The following is a 27,640-nucleotide window of genomic DNA, read 5'->3' on the forward strand; positions in this document are numbered from 1 at the left end:
AGATTCAGGAAGTATATGATTTCTTGAATAGTCATTAACCATCTGTGATAAGGCTGCAATGTCACTTAAGAATTTTGGGAACTCTACCTACAGAAGAACAAGTTTATCCAAATACACAGAAACACAGACATTCACAATCTAATAGAGCTATGTTAATAAGCTGGAGTAAACACTGAATTATCACACTAATTTTAGTGATTCCACATAAGCAGGGTCTGTTATGGATCTATATCCCAGAAGGGGCTAATAACTAAAGGACAAAAAGACCTTACACCCACAGAATTGCCTGACAGTGTAAAAATCAAGTGAAGCATCACTGTGAAATTCATTTTTTTAAAAATCTAAATTTCAAGAAAGATGTTTTCATTTTAAGTTTTCAATTATTGCATTGTCACCAAAAGAGTACTAAATATAGCCTAGTCAGTGGTGGTACACAAAACCTCAATCTAGTGTGTAAACAAAAAGGTCAACATTAGAAGTAATGGTCAATCTGAAATATTTCAAAACACCATACTTATTTTAGAGCCATTTTTAACAAGAGCAAGTTCTACACACTCAATTGAGTGAACAGTATTGTTTTGATGGTGAACACCCTAAAGGAAGAAGAGTGTCAGTAATTCAAATTTTTAATTTCCACAGTTTTTGTTGTTGTTTTTGTTTGTTTGTTTTAGACGGGGTTTCGCTCTTGTTGCCCAGGCTGGAATGCAATAGCACGATCTCGGCTCACTGCAACCTCTGCCTTCTGGGTTCAAACGATTCTCCTGCCTCAGCCTCCCGAGTAGCTGGGATTACAGGTGTCCGCCACCATGCCCAGCTAATTTTTAGTAGAGAGGGGGTTTTATAATGTTGGCCAGGCTGGTCTCAAACTCCTGACCCTCAGGTGATCCACCTGCATCAGCCTCCCAAAGTGCTGGGATTACAGGCATGAGCCACCACTCCCACCCATAGTTAAGCTTAATTATCAATTTCTGGGGCAAACAAAAAAAAAGAATCATTCACTTTCTTGACCCATCCAGCTGGGCTCCATCCCAGGACTCCTAAGCCCTGTGGTTGTTGCATGTTCATGTTAGTTAACGCCACAGCTCAGCGAAAAAACAACTGATCTGGGGACAAGCAGGTCAACTTGCCAACATACAACATTAATACATGTGGGTTCAGAGCACTCTGCATTTTTCTTTCATATTCTAATTGTGACAAACAATTAGAATATGAAAAGGCTATACAAGGTTTGAAAGAAGGCTATACAAGGTTTGAAATTTTGGCAAATGTAAATGAGGTTGATGGAAACAACATTCATGTCATGCCTGAAGAAGGATAGTGTCTTCTACTAAAACCAGATAGGGATTTCATGTCACGAGACAAGTTTGTGTGGCAGTTCATCTACTGGCCCCTAGAGGCCACTCTCCATCACCCCTCAAAGATTCATGCCCCTGGCTGATATCCATCCTGTCATAATTCCTAGTTGACTTCACGGTGCATGGAGACTATCCTTCCAACTCCACGACTTCTCAATTTTTGACCTCTTACTTTATTTATGTTAGCCACTCACTCCCTTTATTGTCCCCTAGTCCTTGTGATTTCCCAGTAACATCATCTCTTCCGTAAACCTCACTTGCAAGAATCTCACTAACCACCCCTAACTGCACAGTGCATACCTTCTGGTTCCCAGACTCCAACAACCTCCCTCCCAAGCCCTCATTTTGGTCCTAAGTGGCCAAAGTCCATAGTCCATCATTACGATTAATTCCCTGCAGAAACCATCAGCTAAATTGGTCTGCTCTTGCCCCATTATACTCACCTGAAAAAATTCCAACCATAATTAAATCTTACTCCATGCCTGCACCCATAAACCAAACTTTGCTGAAGATAATTACACTACCATGCTGACCATGCCTTCTTTAAATTCATGGTCACTAACTTCAGTCTGGACCCTTAATGCTGCCTGGCAATACATTTCCCAAGTACTGACCTATACTTTCTTGATTTTCCTCAAATTTCCAATATTTCCTCCTCCATGGGAACTCTGCTGCTGTCTTTCCCTGGGAGAGACAGAAGCAGAAAGAACTTTCATAAGCCCCCACCACATCTTGATTCAAGACTTGCCTCCTGTTACTACAGATGAATTGCTCATGCTTCTCCAAGGTCAATAGCGTCACCTGTTGACTAGGTCTACTGCTTCTTGCCTCCTCAAGGACCTTCACCTCTGCCCGAACACACACATCATTAATTTGTCTCTTTCATGAATCATTGTCCTGGATTATTTGCTCTAACTTCTCATCTACAGAAAAACATACACATTTGTCTTCTATATAGACAAGAAAAAAACACTTTCCTCTCCAGCTACCACCCCATTATCTTCTTCAAGAAAGGAAAAATTCCTTAAAAGATGTGTCTGTACTCACTATCTCCTATTTATCTCCTCAGTCTCTTCCCTTACCCACTCAAATTGGGATTTGTATCCCCTCCACTCCATCCAAACCTACTGTGAAAGGCCATCTATCACCACCACAGGGTGCTAGTCAGTGATCAGTTCCCCAGTCCTCCTCTTACTGCTCGTCAGAAGAGTTTGACCCGCTGATCGTGCTTTGCTACTTTCTAGCACTTACTTCACTTGACTTTCAGGACTTCACAAACTCCTGGATTTTCTCCAGGAGGAGCACCAGCCACTCCTCCTCAATCTCATTGCTGGTTCCTCTTTATCTCTTGACCTTACCTTTGGAATGTTCCAGAGCTCTTTGAGGTCTTCTTTTATCTGCATCGATTTTCCTGATCTCATATCATGCATCACTTTAAAGTATCATCTGCACACCACTGATTCTCAAATTTGTTTTAGCTCAGGCCTTATCCCTGAACTTGACACTTACATATGCAATTGCCTAATTAACATTTCCACTTGTTCATTTTATAAGCATCTTTTGGAACTGCTGATCTTTCCCCACAAGCCTTATTCTTCCTGGAGGCTTTCCTAGATCAGTAAACAGAAACCTCATTTCTCTTCTTTGCCCAGGCCCAAAATCCTTAAGTCATCTTGACTCCTCTCTTTATCTTTCACCCTATATTAATTAATTAGCAAATCCTGTTAGCTTTACCTTCAAAACCTATCCGGAATCCAATCACTTTCCCATCTACCTCCATTACTCTGGTCCAAGCCACTACTATCTCTTCACTGAATTAGCCTAATAGCGTCCTATCTAGTCCGTCAGGTTCTACTCTTGCCTCCCAAAATCTGTTGTCAGCACCCAAGCCAGAATGGCTTCAATAAAACGTAATTCAGGCCATGTTATTTATCTTCTCAAAATTCTTCAAGGCTCCCATCTTATGATGGCTTACAAGGCCTTGCATTGGCCCTTACTACCTCTTCCAGCTCATCCGTAACCATCTTTCCCCTTGCTCACACTGCTCCAGCCACACGGGCCTCCCTGCCATCCCTCAGCCACTCTAGACACATTGCTAACTCCTTTGCACATGCTCTTCCCTCTGTCTGGTACGTTCTTCCCTCCAATGGCCACATGGCTCTCTCCATCACCTTTGGATTTCTGCCCAAATGTCACCATCTAAGGGAAACTTACCCTGACCATGCTCAAAAACTGCAAGCTTCTCTCCTGCATTTTCTATCCACCTTTTGTACTTCATTTTTCTCTGTAGCTTTTATTACTGTATGATAGACTAAGTTTTACCTATTTATTTATTGTCTGCCTGACTTGATAAAATGTAACTTCCATAACAATATAGACTTTGTTTTATTATTCACTGTTGTATTTCTAGTGCCTGGCCTGAAACACAGTGTATGCACGAATCCTTATTGAATAATAAGAAAATGTATGTTTTGGAGCCACCCCAATGGAAGGGCTCTCCAGGATTATCTAGGCCAGGAATTGGCAAGCTTTTTCCATAAAGGGCCAGGCAGTAAAATTTTCAGCTTTGTAGGCCATATGGTCTATGTCACAACTACTCAACTCTGCCATTGTAGCACGAAAGCAGCTATGGACTGTATGTAAACAAGTAAGTGTAGCTATGTTTTAATAAAACTTTGTTTACAAAATCAGTTGGTAGGTGGGATTTAACCTGCAGGCCATAGTCTGCCAACCCCCAGTGTAGGTTATTCCACTACATGAGCATTAAAACCTTAATCACCAACTCTCCCAGAGTTTATTAAACAAAGTTCACAACTTCCAGAGCTAGGAAGAGTCGTCCAGATCAAGGATCATCTAGTCCAACCCCTGTGGCAGACAGCAGATGTTTACACAATATTCATTCTCTCTTTCTTTCCATCGAAAAGAAGTCCCATTTTGTGGAGGAGACAATCATGTGTCCGGCTAAGAAATTGTTTCTCAGTCTCTCTGTAACTAGAGGGGATCATGGGACACAGTTCTAGCCAATAAGACACAAGGAGGCAGGACCATCAGAGACATTGTGGAGCTGGCACATAGGACCTCTGGACATCTTATTATGAGAAAAAAAAACAAATCTCTCTGGTTAATCCATGATATGTGGCTTCCAAAAAGAGGTTTTTAAAGAGTGAAATTAAGTCTTTGATTAAGCCACATAAGTAGCTTTTAAAGAGAGAAATGAATCATTCAAGATTTTAAAAGCCACTGCACTTGTCCATTTCATTATACTGTAGTCACATGCAGCTATTTAGCATTTGAAATGTGGCTAGTACAACAGAGAAACTGAACTTCTAATTGTATTTAATTTTAGTTAATTTAAATTTAAATAGCCAGATGTGACTACTGACTGTTATATGGGACAGCATGGCTTTTGACTGTTAAAGAAAAGCAAAGTATAATAGGGCATGGACACTGATTTTGATAGTAGTTTGAAGGGCATGAATCCTATTTTCCTAAGCACGGTAAAAAGGAGTAGCTGCCTTTCCCACAGATCTGCCAAGTTCTTGCCCCACACCCAGCAGTGAGCAGTATTTTTGGTTTAAAGATTTTCTAGGCATCACAGGAGATGTTGAGCTTATACATTCCTGTTCTCAAAACTTTAAACTGAATTTCTACATACCAACAATGAACAATCTGAAATGGAAATTAATGCATGCTTGTTCTTAAAACTTTGAACTCGATTTCTATATACTAATAATGAACAAGTTGAAAAGGAAGTTAAGGGGAAAAATCCATTTACAATAGCATTAAAAAGAATAAAATACTTGTAAATAAACTTAACCAAAAAGGCAAAAGACTTGAACACTGAAAACTATAAAATATTTTTAAAAATAAATTAAAGATACAAAAAATGGAAAGGCATCTTGTGTTTATGGAGTACAATTAATATTGTTAAGATGTCAATACTACCCAGAATGATCTACAGATTTAATGCCATCTCTGTCAAATTCCCAATGGCAATTTTGGCAGAAATAAAAACACCCATCCAAAAATGTACATGGAATCTCAGGAGACCCCAAATAACCAAAACAATCCTAAAAAAGAACAAAATTGGAGGCTTCACACTTCCTGATTTCAAAACTTAGTATGATGCTACAGTAATCAAAACAGTATAGTAATGGCATAAAGACAGACATATAGATCAATGGAATAGAATAGAGAACACAGAAATAAACACTCATATGTGTTTAATGATTTTTCAAGACAAGTGTCAAGACCATTCGATGGTGAAAGGATAATCTTTCTCAATAATGATGCTAGGAAAACTGGATATCCACATGCAAAGGAATTAAGTTGGACCCTTGCTTTACAACATATGCAAAAATAAACTTATAATGAATCAAAGATCTAAACGTAAGAGTAAAAACTATAAAACTCCTATAAGAAAACACAGGGGGCAAGCTTCATGACATTGGATTTGGCAATGACTTTTTGTATATGACACCAAAAGCACAGGCAACAAATATAAAAACAGGCAAATTAGACTACATCGAAATTAAAATTAAAAAGTTACTCTGTGCATCAAAGGACATGATCTATGGAATAACAGAAAATATCTGTAAATCACACATCTAATAAGAGGTTAATATCCAGAATATACAAAGAACTTTTACAACTCGATAACAAATCAAAGAACCAATCAAAAAATGGGCAAAGGACTTCATACGCATCTCTCCAAAGATATACAAATGGCCAATAAGCACATGAAAAGATGCTTAATGTCACTAATTAATAGCAAAAAGCAAACCAAAACCACAAAGAGATACCAACACATACCCATTAGGATGGCTACTATCAAAAAAAGAAAAAACCCAGAAAATAACAAGTGTTGGTGAGGATGTAAAGAAATGGGAAGGCACTGTTGGGAATGTAAAATGTGCAGCTGCTAAGGAAAACAGTATAGCAGTTCCTCAAAAAACCAAAACCAGAATTACCATACAATCCAGGAATTCCATTTCTGGATATTTACCCAAAAGAACTGAAAGCAAAGTCTCAAAGAGATATTTATACACCCATATTAATTGCAGCATTATTCACAATAGCCAAAGGTATTACTCACAACAGCCACAGGCTAAATTGTATCTCCTGCTCCCCAAATGCGTATTTTGAAGTCCTAATCCCCAGTATCTCAGAATATAGCTGTATTGGAGACAGGGTCTTTAAAGGCTTAATTAAGGTTAAATGAGGTTATTAGGATGGGCTCTAATCCAATATGGCTTGTGTCACTACAAGAGGAAATTAGGACACAGAAACTCACAGAGGAAAGACCATGAGAAGATTCTGGGATAAGATGGTCATCTACAAGCCAAGGAGAAAGAGATCTCATTAGAAACCAATCATGCTGACATCTTGAACTTGGACTTCTAGCCTCCTTAACTGTGAGGAACTAAATTTCTGTTGTTTGAGCCACCCAGTCTAGGGTACTTTGTTACGGTAGCCCCAGCACACAAATATAAGGAACAACCCAAATGTCCATTGACAGATGAATGGATAAACAAAATGTGGTACATACATGCAATAAGATATTTAGAAATAAAAAGGAATGAAATTCTGACACATGCTACGACTTGGATGAACCTTAAGGACATTATTCTAAGTGAAATAAGCCAGTTGCAAAAGGTCAAATACTACATGATTCCACTTACAAGAGGTACCCAGAGTAGCCAAATTCATTAGGATAAAAAGTAGAATGATAGTTGCCAGGAGCTGCAGAGAGGAGGGAAAGGGGAGTTGTTTAACAGATACAGGGGTTCAGTTTCACAACATGAAAAGAGTCTGAAGATTGGCTGCACAAGAATGTGAACATGCTTAACCCTACAGAACTGTACACTTATGGTTAAAGCAAGGCACGCACAGTGACTCATGCCTGTAATCCCAACACTTGGGAAAGCCAAGACAGGAAGATTGCTTGAGGTCAGGAATTCAAGCCCAGCCGGGGCAATATAGAGAGATTCCATCTCTAAAGAATAAATAATAATAATAAATAAAAAAGTAGCCAGGCATGGCTGCTCATGCCCATAGTCCAAGTTACTTGGGAGGCTGGGGTGGGAGGATCGTTTGAGCCCAGGAGGTCAAAGCTGTAGTGAGCCATGATGGTGCCACTGCATTCCAGCCTAGGTGACAGAGCAAGACCCTCTCTCTCTCTCTCAAAAAAAAAAAAAAAAAAAATGGTTAAAATGGTAAATTTCATGCCATGTGTATTTTACCACAATTTTTTTAAAAAGCAGATGACTAGGAACAAAAACAGTATCATTACAGATCTATCAGAATAGTTAAATAAGAAATAGTGACAAACCTAGCAAAGATGTGGAGAAACTGAATCACTCATACCTTGCTACTGGGAACGTGGTATGTTACAGCGACTCTGGAAAACAACTCTGTGGTACCTTAAATACCCAAAGACCCAGCAAACATACTTTTGGCCATTTATTCTGAAGAAATGAAAACTCATGCGAACACAAAAATCTGTACATTGGTACTCACAGTAATTAATTTATTTATAATATTCAAAATTAATTTATTTATAATACTAAAAAACTAGAAACAACCCAGATGTACTTCAGTGAGTAAAAGGTTCAACAAATTATGGTGTGTCCACACCAGGGAATACCACTCAGTAATAGAAAGAAATGAACTATTGATACACACCAAAACATGGATGAATCTCCAGGGAATTTTGCTGAGTATGAAGAGACAATCCTAAAAGGTCACATACTGAATGATTCCATCTATATAACATTTTTGAAATGACAAAATTATAGAGACAGGAGACTATTGGTTGCCAGGGATTAAAGTCAGGGTGGGTGGGTGATTGATAGTGAGGTGATGTGGTTATAAAGGGGGAACATGAGGGATTCTTGTGATGATTAAGGGGTTCTGTATCATGACTTGTGGTGAATACATGAACTCACACATGATAAAATTGCATAGAACTAAATACACATACACACATGCACACACACAAACTAAAAGTAAGTAAAGCTGGGGAAAACTGAGTGACACTGGCAAGTTGTATCAATACCATATAGCCTAGTTGTGACATTCTATTATAATTCTGCAAGATATTAACATTAGGAGAAACTGGGTAACTGGTATATAGATTTCTCCATATTATTTCTTCCAACTGCATGTGAATCTATAATTAAGTCAAAATTAAAAGTTTAATTTAAAAAAAAACCTTCGAATTGGAAACCTGCACTGAATATTCTTCAGGTTAATATAAGGAAGAAAAATAAGCTAATAAAATATATATTAAAAACCCATAAAAACCTGTGAAATCTTATTTTGAGCAGCTATATCACAAAATAAGATTTGTGCATCTTTATTTTGACTTTGATGACAGCAAACATGCAAAGAATCAGTAAACTTCGGTTTTGATCACCTTACAGAAATCCAGTTATGTAAGTCCTCTTTAAAATCAAAAAGCCACTTCTGGCTGGGCACGGTGGCTTATGTCTGTAATCCCAGCACTTTGGGAGGCCAAGGCGGGAAGATCACAAGGTCACGAGTTCAAGACCAGGATGGCCAACACAGTGAAACCCCGTCACTACTAAAAATACATTAGCCAGGTGTGGTGGCATGCGCCTGTAATCCCAGCCACAGAGGAGGCTGAGGCAGGAGAACTGCTTGAACTCTAGAGGTGGAAGTTGCACTGAGCTAAGATGGTACCACTGCACTCCAGCCTGGGTGACAAAGCAAGACTCTATCTTAAATAATAATAATAATAATAATAAAGCCACTTCCTTATTCTTCATCAGAGACTGAAATCAGGACATCATACTACTAAAATGTGGACATGACTATCTCATGAGGAACAGCAGTGACAGCTCACATGTGTACAGAATTTTCTCAGTTTTTATAAACCTAATCTCATTGTATCAATAGTAACTTTGTGAGGTAGGCAAAGCAGACTTGTCTGTGCTTTTTTAAGCCACAAAAACGACTTCAAAAGAAAACTAAAAAATGTTCAAGAAACATTAATACTAACTTTTTCAAGTCAATTTTCCTATGGCTTTTTAAGGTTTCAAATCATCAGGGAAGCTGAAAAAGTAATACAATGAAGATTTATATACTCTTCACCTAGATTCTCATATTAACATTTTGCTACATTTTGAGTTTTCTCATAGAGATGGAAATTAACACACATACAATACACACACACATACACACACACACACACACACACACACACACACACGACACACAAATACTTTTTTTTTCCGAGGCACTTGCAAGTAACTGTCAAACATTGTAACCCTTCATCCTAAATGAAGACATCACCTGAACAAGGACATTCTCCTACCTAAACCACAATAATATTATCATGCCTAAGACTACAAACAGTAATTCAAACTACCATCTATTAAAATTTCTTCAACCATCTTTAAAATGTCTTCCTAAAAAAAAAAAAAAACAAAAGCTAATTACTCCCAAATTATTTTGTTTAAAGTGTCATTGTTTCATAATTATTTGACCAAAGGAGCTAATTTTTACCTATAGCACTGGTTGTCAGTCAATTGGTACTTTGGTTGGATTCTTTAAATATTGGCTTCTATATTAATAACATAGTCATTTGTTTTGCATATTTGTCTCTAAATATTACAGAATATAAGAAGTTCTTTGGAACATTGTACATATTTTAAAAGAAAAAAAGAAAAAGAAGGGAAGGAAGACAAACAGGATTATACTTGACCTTTTAAAAAAAGGTGCCCTAAAAACACATACACACCGCCAGGTGCAGTGGCTCATGACTGTAATCCTAGTACTTTGGGAGACCAAGATGGGTGGATCACCTGAGGTCAGGAGTTCGAGACCAGTCTGGCCAACATGGTGAAACTTCATCTCTACTAAAAATACAAAGTTAGCCAGGCATGGTGGTGGGCACCTGTAATCCCAGCTACTCCAGAGGCTGAGGCAGAAGAATCGCTTGAACCCAGGAGGCGGAGGGTTCAGTGAGGCGAGGTTGCACCATTGCATTCCAGCCTGAGCAACAAAAGTAAAACTCCATCTCAAAAACAAACAAAAAACAAAAAACAAAACCACATACACACATTTACAGCAAACACATTGAAAATTTTCCTAACAAATACAATTACAGAATTCCTAATCACAAATTCGAATGAGGCCTGCTACTTGATTTTAAGTGGTTTAAATGACCAGAAATCTTGCTACTTAAAACAAACAAATAAAGATACTCTGAGCTTACCCAATTTGAAACTAAAAATCAACTCAGAAGTGTGGTAAAATACCAGAAAATCACCAATGTCATTATGCCTCAGATAGACTATTTGAGAAGCACGCCACATAAGTTGCCCCCGTTGATGCTAATGAATGGACTGGGTTTTACCACATTCATAAAAGGTTAATAATAACATTGTTTAATACACTTCATTCTTCTCTCATGAATGTGTGATTTTCACAGGCTCAAAAGTCATAGCTATTTTCAAATATCTGATAGGTTTTAAGAAGTGAGCTTATAATGAGGGGAAGCAACTTCACAGCTATAAAAATCATCCTAAATTATGTTATGAGCATTATAATAATTATGGATTTATTTATTCACCTAATCCACCAAATGCAGCTTAGGCCCTATTGAGACTAATTAGTCAATATACTATGCAACTCAACCTTCAGCGTCATATGATTTAATTTCCCTTTGCTTCTTGCAACATTATAATTATGTGCTTTGAGTTTACTGTAAATAATATTAGTGGTTTTCCCCACATGCTCACAAACTAAAGGAACAGACAAAAAGCTTTTTGATCACCCAATAAGTACCCTTAGGAGAAAAAAAATTTGCTAATATGGAAACAAGAATTTTTGGTTTTGTGTGTGTGTATGTTTTTTCTTTTTTTTGCATGAGATGAAACAAATTCCTTGTATGATTTTAATTACATCCTAATACTTCATAAACATCTTTTAACATAAAACTCAACAAAGTACCAATTGTGAATAGTTCAGCAGCTCCCAGTGATGGGATGGCACCAACCTTTATAATCAAGTCCATGGTCCCCCAAACTGGCCACTTTTTAAAATCAAATAAATCAGTAGCAAAACAATAGCTCTTTTTAACATAACGCGAGATTGTTTACAGAGTTTGGGAGTTTGGTTTTTTGTTTTGCCTTTGTTAGTACTATGCTTATTATTTGCTTTCCAACCAAAAAATATTATCAAATTATTTCCAGTGATCAAAATTTAGTGGCTATTTTAAATGGCTTTTTGGTTTGGTTCCCCAAAGGCCTGGGTGAAGAACACATCTGTGGTAGATACAATCATCTCTGCTACTTAAAAAGCTCCAAATGTACAAAATGTATGAAACTTCCAGGCTCTAGAAGGCTTTCTTGCAAACAGGAAACCTCAGCCACAGGGAGAAAACCAACTTCCATTTTGAAAGCCCAAAATCCAAGAAGTTATTCTCTTGCTGCCAGCTACCCATTTCCACTGATTCCAGTAAGTCCATCTTACTAGTCTGCTGCTGATCAATACTGTTAGTAATTTAATGCAGTAATAAATTTTTTTCTTTTTCCTATTTGTAAGAAGAAAGGAAGAAGAGAAAAATAATTGAACTTCCCACACACACTGACTCAGTATCATCCCAAGATAAAAATGCATCCACCATGTCAAAGAAGGTAACTTCTGAGTTCTTTGGAAATTGTGATGGTTGTTTCTCAGAATCAACATGTACTGAAAAAATCAAATTTACTGTTAACTCAATATAACATACAGATGAACTATTTATTTTCAAATGACAGTTGTCCAGGTCAATAAATGTCACTTTTTTTTTTTTTTTTTTTGAGACAGTGTCTTGCTCTATTGCCCAGGCTAGAATGTAGCAGCATGATCTTGGCTCACTGCAACCTCTGCTTCCTGAGTTCAAGCTGTTCTCCTGCCTCAGCCTCCCGAGTAGCAGGGACTACAGGCACCTGACACCACGCCTGGCTAATTTTTGTATTTTTAGTAGAGACGGGGTTTTCCCATGTTGGCCAGGCTGGTCTCGAACTCCTGATCTCAAATGATCTGCCTGCTTTGGTTTCTAAATGTGATTTTTAATCATCCATTGTATCCAAAGGAAAAAAGTCTCAAATGTCTATTACCTTCAATAATGCCACTGAGTATTATCTCTCTAATCACTCTTCCTATTCTTCAACCTCCTGACATTCCGATACAAGCTTTCTGCCTCTTGTTTTAAATGAATTATTTCTTAAGCCTCAATTTAAAAAGGGGTGGGGGGGCACTCTGAGAGGTATTTCAGAGCTCACCATAACAACACCCCAGAAAGGGGCAAGCAAAAGGCATTCAATTCTACCATGAGCTTCCTAATGAATATTCTTGAAGGCTCTTATAAAACCACATTCATTTTCTAAGTGACTGATATCCTTAGAGAAATTTCCCATCTTTTCTTTTCCCTGTTATTCCCAATCCACCTACTCACTTAAGTACATTCTATACATTTTATAAAACTTCTATACACTTAAAAATGTTCTGGAATTATACATATGTATCTTATATCACAAGGAAAGAAAAATGATTTATTTTGCAGCTTTGTGACCCTCTGTAAGATGTACTCTAGTTAAACAAAAAAGAAGATATAATGCAAGGTATACATTTGTGTACTAACTTGTACACATTTTAGAAGCAAAGTTGATGGATGTCAGTCACCTATTGACAAGATGATTTGGAGTCTAAACCATCTAACTTGTCCCTTTCTTCATCATTTCTGATCCTCTCTCTCTCCCAGCTGCTCAGCAGAGTTCTTTTCTTACCCTGCCACTACACAAACTTCAGAGTTGACCTGTACCCTCTTAACGCCTAACCCCAAAAGCTTTTTCTGCATTTTATTTACATCTCTAAATACACTGCAATCCTTTCAGTTATGAAAAAAAAATCCCTTCTATCTCTGGCTTCCAAATCACAAGTGTCCTTTTCTCTTCCCTCATTCTTTCTCTCTTTTCCATCCCCTTCAAAGGATACTCTTTTTCTAGCAATGGGGTTAAAAATAATAGTCAGAATCTCTGCTCTCCTAGAGTTTATGCCCTGCTTAAGGGAGAAAAACAATAATAGCAAGTAAATACAGAATAAATCAAGAAGGGTTAAATAGAAATATAAACCAGAGTAGGAGGGCAGGAAAAGGAGTAAAATTTTAGGTAGGGTGGACAGGAAAAGCTTCTTTGAGAAAATGACATGGAGCAGATCTGGCCTCTCAGCTGAATCCCGCATATGGAAGTACCATAAATCGTGGAAGACAACCCCAAAGTCTCAACTCCCCTCTCAAGGTCTAGTCCCACATATGGCAACTGACTATCATGTCTACAAATACCTCTATACCAACATGGTCAAAACCAATGGCATTTTCTCTACATGTCTAATGTTTCAAATATGACATTCCTATAATTTCTTATTGGCATGTAATTCCATGTCCTTCAGAATCTAAACTCCAGCTATATCAATGCCTCTTTCCCCACACCTGTCACATTCTATCAGCTATAAAGCCCCAGAGATTCTCTTTGAGAGTCTTTAGTACATGACCCTCCTTTCTGTCCAATCTAGTTCTGTTTCTCTAATTGCCACTGCCTACAAATTAGTACCTCATCTCCAAGGTCTCCTTCCTCCACAATCCATCCCACATCTTAGAATAAAACTCTATTGCTGAGTATAGGTCCATTCCAAGATGGCCGAACAGGAACAGCTCTGGTCTGCAGCTCCCAGCGTGATGGATGCAAAGATGGGTGATTTCTGCATTTCCAACTGAGGAATCTGGTTCATCTCATTGGGACTACTCAGAAAATGGATGCAGACCACAGAGGGAGAGCCAAAGCAGGGTGGGGCATCGCCTCACCCAGGAAGCACAAGGGGCCAGAGGATTTCCCTTTCCTAGCCAAAGGAAGCCATGACAGATGCCATCCCCATCAAGCTACCAATGACTTTCTTCACAGATTTGGAAAAAACTACTTTAAAGTTCATATGGAACCAAAAAAGAGCCTGCGTTGCCAAGACAATCCTAAGCAAAAAGAACAAAACTGTAGGCATCACACTACCTGACTTCAAACTATACTACAGTAACCAAAACAGCATGGTACTGGTGCCAAAACAGATATACCGACCAATGGAACAGAACAGGGGACTCAGAAGTAACACCACGCATCTACAACCATCTCATCTTTGACAAACCTGACAAAAACAAGAAATGGGGAAAGGATTCTCTATTTAATAAATGGTGCTGGGAAAACTGGCTAGCCTTATGTAGAAAGCTGAAACTGGATCCCCTCTTTATACCTTATACAAAAATTAATTCGAGATGGATTAAAGACTTAAATGTTAGACCTAAAACCATAAAAACCCTAGAAGAAAACCTAGGCAATACCATTCAGGACATAGGCGTGGGCAAAGACTTCATGATTAAAACACCAAAAGCAATCACAACAAAAGCCAAAATTGACAAATGGGATCTAATTAAACTAAAGAGCTTCTGCACAGCAAAAGAAACTATCATCAGAGTGAACAGGCAACCTACAGAATGGGAGAAAATTTTTGCAATCTACCCATCATCTGACAATGCTAATATCTGACAAAGGGCTAATATCCAGAATCTACAAGGAACTTAGAAACAAATTTACAAGAAAAAATCAAACAACCCCATCAAAAAGTGGGCAAAGAATATGAACAGACACTTTTCAAAAGAAGATACTTATGCAGCCAACAGACACATGAAAAAATGCTCATCATCACTGCTCATCAGATAAATACAAATCAAAACCACAATGAGATGCCATCTCACACCAGTTAGAATGGCAATCATTAAAAAGTCAGGAAACAACAGTTGTTGGAGAGGATGTGGAGAAATAGGAACGCTTTTACACTGTTGGTGGGAGTGTAAATTAGTTCAACCATTGTGGAACATCACACACCGGGGCCTGTAGTGGGGTGGGGGGATTGGGGAGGGATAGCATTAGGAGAATCACCTCATGTAAATGATGAGTTAATGGGTGCAGCACACCAACATGGCACATGTATACATATTTAACAAACCTGCACATTGTGCACATGTACCCTAGAACTTAAAGTATTATAAATAATAATAATAATAATATATCTTAAAAAAACTCTATTGCCAAAAGCCTTATGTGGCTGTCCACTATATTAAGAACAATTGCTTGCTTGTTTGTTTTTCCACTTGTAATTATACCATTCTCTTGACTATATTCTGTCTACCTGTTAAATTAGACAACTTGCTGATCATACAACAAACCCCAAGATTTTCCCTCCTGAAGACACTTCATTCATGACTCTTTCCTTAATCTACCAGATATGACACCTTCCTCTGCTTCTTTTGAACTCTTCAGCCCTTTCCTACTTCACCACATTAAGAGTTTAACTATGGGCCAGGCGTGGTGGCTCACGACTGTAATCCCAGCACTTTGGGAGGTAAAAGCAGGAGGATTACTGGAGCCCAGGAGTTCAAGATCAGCCTGAGCAACATAGTGAGACCCTGTCTCCACAGAAAAATTAAAAATTCAGCTGGATGTGGTGGTAAGTGCCTGTAGTCCTAGCTACTTAGGAGGCTAAGGCGCAAGGACGGCTAGAGCCCAGGGGGGTTGTAAGTTACAGGGAGCTATGATCTTGCTACTGCACTCCAGCCTGCATGACAGAGGGAGACCCAGTCTTGAAAAGAAATAAAAATGAAAAAGGAGTTCAACTGTTAAGGTTTTGATATTTTTATTTCAATAGTTTGGGGGTTTGGAATGGTTTTGGGTTTCAATGGTTTTGAGTTACATGAATACATTCTTTAAGTGGTTATTTCTGATATTTTAGTAAACCTGTCACCTAAGCGGTATATACTGTGCCCAATATGTAGTCTTTTATCTCTCACTCCCCTCCCAACCTTCTCCTATGAGTCCTCAAAGTCCATTATATCACTCTTATGCCTTTGTCTCCTCACAGCTTAACTCCCACTTATAAGTGAGAACATACGATATTTGGTTTTCTATTCTTGAGTGACTTCACTTAGAATAATGGCCTCCAGCCCCATCCAAGTTTCTGTAAAAGACATTATTTCATTCTTTTTTATGGTTAAGTGGTACTCCACGGTGTGTATATACTATATTTTCTTTATCCACTCATTAGTCAGTGGGTACTAAGGTTGGTTCCATATGTTTGCAATTATAAATTGTGCTCCTATAAACTTGTATGTGCATGTGTCTTTTTCTTATAATGACTTCTTTTCCTTTGGGTAGCTACTCAGTAGTGGGACTGCTGGATCAAATGGTAGATCTATTTTTAGATCTTTAAGGAATCTTCACGCTGTTTTCCATAATGACTGCACAAATTTACATTTCCACCAGCAGTGTAAAAGTGTTCTCTTTACATTACATCCATGCCAACATGTATTGTTTTTTGACTTTTAAATTATGGTCATTCTTGCAGGCATAAGGTGGTATCTCATTGTGGTTTTAATTTGCATTTCCCTAATGATTAGTGTTATTGAGCATTTTTTTCATATTTGTTGGCAGTATATCTTCTTTGGAGAAATGTCTATTCATGTTCTTGGTCTACTTTTTGATAGGATTATTTTTTTCTTGATTTGTTTGAAAAAGAATATATGTAACACATAATTTGTCAAACACATAAATAGAACAAACATCTATTAATCCACTAAACAACTTGGAAAAGTAAACCCTAACAACATTGTTGAGACTTCCCAAATCCCCCCTTCCAGAGAAAACTACTACCCTAAATTACTTCTTAATAACTTCTTTCTCTCCTTTATAGTTTTAATATATAGGTATGTATAATTAATGTTTGATTTTGCTAAGATATCTTAATGGTGGCATACTGACTGCATTCCTTTGCAAACTACATTTTCTAACTTAAGTATCATGATTTAAGGTTCATTCATGCTGATGGGTACAGTTGTAAGGCATCCGTTTTTACTGCCATATGGTATTCTGTTGGTGGACATTACAGTTCTTTCCATCATTTAAAATAAGTGCTATAGACATTCTTGTGCATGTCATCTGGTACATATATAGAAATACAGGACCAGAGTTTCTGGGTTGTGGGCAGGCACATGTTCCACTTTTCATGATAATTGAAATGAATGAATATTTTTCCAAAATGATTGTCCCTATTTAAAAACATCAATATTTAAAACACACTTATTTCATATTTTCTATCTAGTAATTCTAATATCTAAAGTCTTTGGTAGTCTGGGCATGGTGGCTCATGCCTGTAATCCCAGCACTTTGGGAGGCCGAGGTTGGGGGGATCACCTGAGGTCAGGAGTTTGAAACCAGCCTGGCCAACATGGTGAAACCCCATCTCTACCAAAAATATAAAAAATTAGCTGGGCATGGTGGCGGACGCTTGTAAACCCAGCTACTTGGGAGGCTGAGGCAGGAGAATCACTTGAACCCTGGAGGCGGAGATTGCAGTGTGCCGAGATCATGCCATTGCACTCCAGCCTGGGTGACAGAGCAAGACTTCGTCTCAAAAAAACAAAACAAAACAAAAAAAACCATCTTGACTAACACAGTGAAACCCCGTCTCTACTAAAAATACAAAAAATTAGCTGGGCATGGTGGCGGACACTTGTAATCCCAGCTACTTGGGAGGCTGAGGGAGGAGAATCACTTGAACCCGGGAGGCGGAGACTGCAGTGTGCTGAGATCACGCCACTGTACTCCAGCCTGGGCAACAAGAGTGAAACTCCGTCTCAAATAAATAAATAAACAAACAAACAAATAAATAAAGTCTTTGGTAGTCTGGTTAAAGTTTCTGTTGACCTACATGCTGTCTCTCATGGTAACTCTCTTTTACGTGTTTTACTTTATTTTATCCTTCTATTTTGGATTCATATATGAGATTTCTTTGAGATCTGAGCTGACAGTGTATTCCTTCAGAAAGGATCTTCACTCATTTCTCCCAAACTCCTGGGAGTTTCATACATCTAGGACTACCTTACACAAAAATTTTCATCCATTCATTTGAAAGTGTGATTTTTGCCTTTTTTAATATTTTGTCTAGCATTTTTAGATTATTTGTAGTCAGAAGATTCCAGGATCTCCATTTCACAAAATTGCCCAGAATGCAAGTTCCTATATTTCCCAAACTTTAGTACAGTGTTTATTCACCTTATATTTTATTTACTGTGCATTTGTTTTTTTCTCTTCCCCTGGAATGCAAGTTTTTTTGATAGCAAGGCTGTTTTATTTATCTGTGAATCTCTCATAGCAACCAGCAAAGTATCTTGTACATGCATAGCTGTCAATGAATAATTGTTAAATAAAAAGATAAATAAAATTCTGAAAATATAAAGCCTAGAGCCCAAGAATTAGTGGCAAATAATGCCCAAAGAGGGATGCTTAATTTATATTTTCCTTATTTTGCAGTTTGAACATGTGAGTATAACCAGCTAAATATCACAGCATTTATAAAAGTGAAGGAGAAACATCTTTGATTTTTCTAATAGACAAAAAAGAATATATTTTCTTAGGAGTCCCTCAAGCTCCAGATAGCTACAAAGAAAAAAGATTTTAGTGTTTGAAAAAGAGATATATGCTTATCAAATATGAGGCAAAGTCTTATAAAAACACAATGCCCTGGAAAAGAGAACATTATATTTTTTAAATATTCTAAATTATTAAGAAATTCATGAAATGATGACCTCAGAGGCTAAATGTGTAATTACAGTGTACTTTTGTTCTTCCTATGAGAGCTAATGTTCACATAAAAGAAAATATGAATTGAATATAACTTCTCTATTTGGCAGAAAAGCATAAGAGGGGACTCCATCTCAATTGTCGACAGCACTCTACAATTGACAGTGAACCTCTAATGTCAATGACAGTGTAAGAACATCTCCCCAAAAGAATGAAGTAAAATATAGAGCAAAAATCACTTTTTAAAATCGTAATACTATATTCCACGTGGAATTTTCCAACAATAGTCACAAAGACTGTAGGTTTATAAGACTAGTAGCTTAGTTCAGAAATTCAAAGAAAAAAAAAAGAAGTTATTTTCACAGATAACATTTTATCAATCATTATATTTAGTAATAAACAGAAACCAGCTAAAAAAAAATGTACTGTGATATTATTAGTCATTAAGTACTGAGCAGGAATCTATAATGCTGCCCCATAGTTCACATACCACACATGCAGCCAAGGTTTGCATCAAAAAGAATAATTCACAAAACCAAGTTGGTTTAAAAATAACCATGAAGAGGAAAAGTCACATCTGAATCATTGAAAGAGGTTGTATATGTGTATATGTGTGTAATCTTTTAGAAAGAACAACTAAAAAGGAAACTACTTATTTCTTCCCCCACTTAACTAAGCATTCAGTCTATAATCGGCTGGTTAGCATGAAGTATTATTAAGGCACTGTTTTTACAGTACCCATTTTTATGAGTTTTGTATGTTACATGAACAGTGGTTTTTAAAGAAATGTGCAGACTGGTTATTCTCTTTTATGCTTCCAATATTAAGTCAAACCAAAGCCCTGATCTTGGCATAAGGTAATGCAAGTGGAAACAAAAACATTTCAATCTCTGAAATGCCTTTCAATTTTCCTCCATTCGGTCTATCACATTAAAGTCTTGTTTATCAAAAATAGATTTTAACAAACCCTACATTTAAGATGGTGGCGGAGTTTGTTTCAAATTGCAGTAAGAGAAAAAAATCTTTATTTTAGTAAGTTACTGGCTACTTTAGAAAAAATACATAAAGACAAATTATTAGACCCATAAGTAATAATGGTTGAGCCTAGTTATAATGATTTAAAATTCAGAGTCTGGAACCGCAATTATTTTTGCACCAACCTAATAGGTGTCCACTCAAGGAAAATCATTATACAAAAAACTGTACTCATATGTTTACCACAGCGCTATTCACAATAGCAAAGATATGGAATCAACTGAAGTGTCCATCAACAGATGACTAAAGAAAATATGATACACACACACACACACACACAAGTACTATTCAGCCACAAAAAAAGAATGAAATCATGTCTTCTGAAGCAACATGGATGGAGCTGCAGGCCATTATCTTAACTGAAATAACTCACAAACAGGAAGTCAAATACCAAATATTCTCACTTATAGATGGGAGCTAAATAATGTGTACACATGGACTTAGAGTCTACAATAGTAGACAATGGAGACTCAAAAGGGTGGGAGAGTCAGGGAATGAGGGATGAGAAATTACATAATGGGTACAATGTACATTATTCAGGTGATGGTTACACTGAAAGCCCAGACTTCACCACTACACAATACATCCATGTACCAAAACTGCACTTGAACCCCTTAAATTTTTACCACAAAAAAGTGAACTTAGGTTAATTGTAAATGTATATTCCAAACTCTGGAGCAACCACTAAAAAAAAATAACTGATATGCTAAAAAAGAGAGAGGAAATGAAATCATATAAAATGTTTAGTTAAAAGAATATAGAGAAGTCAGCATTTATATGCAGTAAAATGATATAGACAAAAATTACAGACAAATCTCTTTCAGTAGAGGAATGAATAAATTACGGAACCATGAAATATTTGGCTATAAAACTATATATACTGATATATTAAGAGCATTAAGCTATGTTAAGTGGAAAGCATATTGCAAAACAATACATTAAAAATCTCTTCTATATAATTGTTTAAAATGATGGAAGAAAGAAAGAAAAGGGAGGATGGCAGGAAAGGAGTGAGGGAAAGCCATAAATATACATACCAATCTGTTAGCAGTGGTTCTTTCTGGCAGGAGAAATGAGACTCAGAATGAATGAAAAGGGGTTATTGAACTTAATTATCATATACAATTTTTCTATATATGCATTGTAATGAGAATCGCTAGATATATTATTTATACAAATCTTAAAAAAAAAAAAAAAAAGGAAGCAAAAAGGGAAGAATATTATGGTTTCCACAAAACCAAGAAAGTGGTTGCTAGCTTACCTCCATCATTGGCTGAAAGGATTTCAACCGAATCATTTCAAATAGAAACTTGAGATACACCATTAATAGTTTTAATTTATAATTTCATTTAATGGCTAATTTGATTTACAACTTTTTTTTTTTTGAGACAGAGTTTTTGCTCTGTTGCCCAGGCTAGAGTGCAGTGGCACAATATTGGCTCACTGCAATCTCCGCCTCTCAGGTTCAAGCGATTCTCCTGCCTCAGCTTCCCAAGTTCAAGAGATTCTCCTGCCTTAGCCTCCCAAGTAGCTGGGATTACAGGCGCTGGCCACCATGCCCAGCTAATATTTGTATTTTTAGTAGAGACAAGGTTTCACCATGTTGGCCAGGCTGATCTCAAACTCCTTGACCTCACGTGATCCACCTGCCTCAGCCTCCCAAAGTGCTAGGATTATAGGCCACGGCACTCAGCCTACAACTATTCTTCATGTAAGTAGTTTAGTTCGGCTTGTGAACTAAACTAAGGATGAAATACAATTTTGGAGCTGGAAGGAATTTTAGGAACCATCCGTATTTGCCCGCTCCTTTTACATATGAGGAAATTAAGAATAAAGAGATTTGTCCTAAAACAGACAACTAATTACACCACCAGTGTGTTAAAAGAGAAAAAAACTCAACCTCCTTGCTTCTAGTCTAGTCCTCTGGTAAATTCAATTTCTTTCCTTCCATTTACCTTGTAAATATTATCTGTGCTTCCTAAGTAGTTCCTGAAAATTTTCCTTTTTCAATCCCATTTCCAAATTATCTGTCTGAAAAGAATTTCACATTTATATGCTGAATCCAGAAGATACGACATAGAGCTTAGCATGGCAAAAGCATTTAGAAACTGCCTCTTATCTAACATTTTTGCTTTTATTCTTAATAAAACTGCTGAAGCAGCTTGTTTAACCAATGAGATGGACACAAAGTTGAGAGTGGAAACAACTGTCTTGACTCCCAGAACATTGTTCTTCTGTATTTCATACCACTTTACATTTTTTATTTTTTAAATAAAAGGCAGTGTTTTCTTGCACAACAAACACCCACTGGCTAACAAGATGACTTTGGAAAGTCACTGAACTCTTGCAAACTAAGTTTCAGCTATTAAAGGAACAGGGTCAATTAGGTGAGCTCAGACATTTCTTGCTCCTTTCCACAAGTTTGGAATTTCTAAGATGGGGCTCAATATGTATTAGGTAATGGATCCCAGTGGCAAGATGAAATACTGCAGGTCAACTCCGTGAACAGTTTTATAGAGTTATACAAAGCAACAGAAAAGAGCAGAGTTCAGGAACTCCTTAGCATAAACCCAAACAAAGGGAAGTAGAACTAGCTAATCTGTAGTTTTAGACTCAGTAAAGTACTTGGGATCATTCTCAACAACCATAAAGTTACCATGTGCCATAATTACACATCCATCACAGAGTTTCTAGAAAGTGAATGTCTTTTTTAATTTTTAATTTTTGTGGGTACATAGTAGGTATATATATTTATGAGGTACATGAAATGTTTTGATACAGGAATGCAATGTGAAATAATCACACCATCAACTATAGGGTATCCATCCCCTCAAGCATTTGTCCTTTGTGTTTCAGATGATCCAATTACACTCTTTTAGTTATTTTAAAATGTATAATTAAATTATTATTGGCTATGGTCACCTTGCTGTGCCATCAAATAGTAGGTCTTATTCATTCTTTCTTGTTATTTTTTTTACCTGTTAGGCATCCCCACCTCCCGCCAAGTCCTCCACTACCTTCCATGAGTTCAATTGTTTTGATTTTTAGATCCTACAAATAAGTGAGAACATGTTTGTCTTTCTGTGCCTGGCTTATTTCACTTAACATAATGATCTCCCTCAGTTCCATCCACGTTGTTGCAAATGACAAGATCTCATTCTTTTTTATGTCTGCATAGTACTCCACTGTGTGTATGTGCCGCATTTTCTTTATTCCTTCATCTGCTGGACACTTAGGTTGCTTCCAAATCTTGGCTATTGTGAACGCTGCTGCAACAAACATGGGAGTGCAAATATCTCTTCAATATACTGCTTCCCTTCTTTGGGGGATATATATAGCAGTGGGATTGCTGGATCACGTGGTGGCTCTATTTTTAGTTTTTTGAGGAACCTCCAAACTGTTCTCCATAGTGGTTGTACTAATTTACATTCCCACCAACAGTGTTCCAGCATTCTCTTTTCTCTGCATCTTCACCAGAGTTTGTTATTGCCTGTCTTTTGGATATAAGGCATTTTAACTGGGGTGAGATAACATCTCATTGTAATTTTGATTTGCATTTCTCTGATGAGCAATAATTTGAGCACTTTTTCATATGCCTGTTTGCAATTAACATCTCATTGTAGTTTTGATTTGCATTTCTCTGATGAGCAATAATGTTGAGCACTTTTTCATATGCCTGTTTGCAATTTTTATGTCTTCATTTGAGAAATGTCTATTCAAATCTTTTGCCCATTTTTTGATCAGATTATTAGATTTTTTTCCTGTAGGGTTGTTTGGGCTCCTTATATATTCTGGTTATTAATCCCTTGTCAGATGGATAGTTTGCAAATATCTTCTCCCATTCTTCGGGTTGTCTCTTCACTTTGTTGTTTCCTTTGCTATGGAGAAGCTTTTTAACTTGATATAATCTCTTCTGTCCATTTTTGCTTTGGTTGCCTGCGCTTGCAGGGTATTAGTCAAGAAATTTTGCCCAGACCAATGTCCTAGAGATTTTCCCCAATGTTTTCTTGTAGTAGTTTCATAGATTGGGGTCTTAGATTTAAGTCTTTAGTCCGTTTTGATTTGATTTTTGTATATGGTGAGAGACAGGAGTTTAGTTTCATTCTTATGCATACAGATATCCAGTTTTCCCAGCACCATTTGTTGAAGAGAGGTTTCCAGAGTGTATGTTCTTGACAACTTTGTGGAACATGAGTTCATTGTAGGTGTGTGGATTTGTTTCTGGGTTCTATACTCTGTTCCACTGGTCTATGTGACTGTTTTTATGCCAGTCCCATGCCATTTTGGTTACTATAATATAATCTGAAGTTATATAATGTGATTCCTCCATTTTTGTTCTTTTTGCTTAGGATAGCTTTGGCTATTCCAGATCTTCTGCGAGTCCACATAAATTTTAGGGTTGTTTTTTCTATTTCAGAAGAATGTCATTTGTATTTTGATAGGGATTGCATTGAATCTTTAGACTGCTTTGGGTAGTATGGACATTTTAACAATATTGATTCTTCCAATCCATAAACATGAAGTATTTTTCCATTTTTTGGTGTCCTCTTCAATTTCGTTTCATCAGTGTTTTATAGTTTTAGTTATAGAGATCTGTCTACGTAGTGAACTTTTGATGAACATCTAATTTTCTACTCTTACTATTCCTTCTCATTAACATTCTGAGAATGCATCTAATAACTCATAACAATTATGTAAATCACATATGCTATTAAGCCGATGAATTTGGTTTTCTTTTAAAACAGCATTCAACAACAGTAATTGTTAAAACAAAATAACAATAAAACCTAAGTCTGATTCTAATACATTTGAGGAAATAGTACATGAATATAATCAACATTTTTCTGAAAAATCACTAGAGAGAGACCTTAAATGCCTATTCATGACTCATCTCTCAGCTCACATTTTGCCACTGGTCAATTCTTATTAACATATTAACATATGGTTATGTATTCATTCTACTATATGAGAGCCTTGTCAGTGTCTTACAGCTTGGGGATTAGCTTAGTTATATGGAAAATTTCATGTGGTACTATCTACTGTGGTGGAATTTCTTTTCACAATCAGTATTAACTGTGGGTCTTTCCCTCTGCTAGACCCTAGAGGTAGCTCTAGAAATACAAATGGAGTGCCTGACTCATAGTGCTTATAGCAGTGAAATAATCTGTATTTAGAAGATGTAATCTTCTTAAAGTTATACTTACTGATAAACTTGTTTTGCATAGTCTCCAACAGGGCTTGGTGAGCATCTTCAGCTTGTAAAGCATGTGAACATTCTCTAGCCAGTATAGTGCGCACAAGATGCTCTCCACATCCTAGAAATCCAAACAAACCAACAGTTGAGGAAAAGCAGCACTGAACACCCTGCTTATTTCAACAGCATTAGAACACCCTTATGCATCATTTAAGAGAGTAGTTAGCTGGGAAAATAATTCAGTGAGGGATGAAATGACTTCCATGAGCAATCTGGTAATTTTAGTAAAGAGATTCAGCAGAAACTAAACACAAAGTTTATCAATCAAAAGCAAACCAATACCAATTAATATGATACATAGTTCTCTGTTTAACTATTATGTGTTGACTGGTGTTAGGCACTAACAAAAAAAATCCCCCTAAAAAATATTATGTGTAATTGTTAAACCACATTGGCACTTTTCAATATACACTCATTGCCACAAATACTATCAGTTCATAAAAGTGTGAATTTTTCAGGACACAGGCATGGGCAAAGACTTCATGTCTAAAACACCAAAAGCAATGGCAACAGAAGCCAAAATTGACAAATGGGATCTAATTAAACTAAAGAGCTTCTGCACAGCAAAAGAAACTACCATCAGAGTGAACAGGCAACCTACAGAATGGGAGAAAATCTTTGCAACCTACTCATCTGACAAAGGGCTAATATCCAGAATCTACAATGAACTCAAACAAATTTACAAGAAAAAAACAACCCCATCAAAAAGCGGGCAAAGGATATGCAAGGACACTTCTCAAAAGAAGACATTTATACAGCCAACAAACATGAAAAAATGCTTACCATCACTGGTCATCAGAGAAATGCAAATCAAAACCACAATGAGATACTATCTCACACCAGTTAGAAATGCGATCATTAAAAAGTCAGGAAACAACAGATGCTGGAGAGGATGTGGAGAAATAGGAACACTTGTACACTGTTGGTGGGAGTGGAAATTAGTTCAACCATTATGGAAGACAGTCTGGTGATTCCTCAAGGATCTAGAACTGATCCTTGACCCAGCAATCCCATTACTAGGTATATATTCCACGGATTATAAATCATGCTACTATAAAGACACATGCACCCGTATGTTTATTGCAGCACTCTTCACAATAGCAAAGACTTGGAACCAACCCAAATGTCCATCAATGACAGACTGGATAAAGAAAATGTGGCACATAGGCCGGGCACAGTGGCTCACGTCTGTAATCCCAACACTTTGGGAGGCCGAGGTGGGTGGATCCACCTGAGGTCAGGAGTTTGAGACCAGCCTGGCCAACATGGTGAAACCCCATCCCTACTAAAAAATACAAAAATTAGCCAGGCGTAGTGGCAGGCACCTTCATCTCAGCTACTTGGGAGGGAGAGGCAAGAGAATCATTTGAACCTGGTAGGTGGAGTTTGCAGTGAGCCGAGATGGAGCCATTGCACTCAAGCCTGGGGGACAAGAACAAGATTTCTCAAAAAAAAAGAAAATGTGGCACATATACACCATGGAATACTATGCAGCCATAAAAAAGGATGAGTTCATGTCCTTTGCAGGGACGTGGATGAAGCTGGAAACCATCATTCTCAGCAAACTAACACAGGAACAGAAAACTAAGCACTGCATGTTCTCACTCATAAGTGGGAGTTGAACAATGAGAACACATGGACACAGGGAGGGGAACATCACACACCAGGGCCAGTCAGGAGGTGGGGGGCAAAGGGAGGGATAGCATTAGGAGAAATACCTAATGTAGGTGACAGGTTGATGGGTGGAGCAAACCACCATGGCACATGTATACCTATGTAACAAAACTGCACGTTCTGCACATGTACCCCAAAACTTAAAGCATAATTAAAAATAATAAAATAATAAAATAAAAGAACAGGAGCCATTAGGACCTTCAAGGAAAAAAATGCCCTCTTCAACCAGAAACAAATGTGCTGAATAGGTAAAACACTGCCTTTGACTATTACATTAGTCATAGTAAACTAGAAATATGTCCTATTATAAATAGTCAATTAGAAATAAGATTACATTGGAAGTGGATGTTTTAAGAAAATTATTCAACAAGACTGGAAAATGAGAGGAAAGAAAAAGAATCAATAGAAGAATGGAAATTCTGGAGTAGTTGTTCACCTATTCAGTAAAAAAATAAAGGCCTTCTAAAAGAGAAAAAAAAGTATGCATTTTTTTTAGAAACTGCCAGGTATTTGCCAGAAATGGCTTCCCTGTATTTTTGGTAAAGTGTAAATGCAAACATCCTTCCGGATCTAAATATCTCTTTGTGAATGAATACCTACACTTCAAGGAAGATCTAGATACATAATTCAAT

At 37.2% G+C, this 27,640-nt stretch overlaps 1 protein-coding gene across 4 annotated transcripts in view; it reads right to left on the minus strand.

The window, feature by feature from the left end:
* TASP1 (taspase 1) overlaps positions 1-27,640 on the minus strand; it is a 259,919-nt gene that overhangs the window by 68,751 nt on the left and 163,528 nt on the right. For all 4 annotated transcript variants that reach the window (XR_004032224.1, XM_003252048.2, XM_030821990.1 and 1 more), the window contains one exon: positions 25,285-25,395. Coding sequence is in view for 3 of the 4 variants with exons in the window: in XM_003252048.2 (XP_003252096.1) it covers positions 25,285-25,395 (111 nt within the window). In the remaining variant the exon portion in view is untranslated. The remainder of the gene's footprint in view (positions 1-25,284; positions 25,396-27,640) is intronic.

The sequence above is a fragment of the Nomascus leucogenys genome, chromosome 11 (assembly GCF_006542625.1).
Source record: "Nomascus leucogenys isolate Asia chromosome 11, Asia_NLE_v1, whole genome shotgun sequence".
Lineage (NCBI taxonomy): Eukaryota > Metazoa > Chordata > Mammalia > Primates > Hylobatidae > Nomascus > Nomascus leucogenys.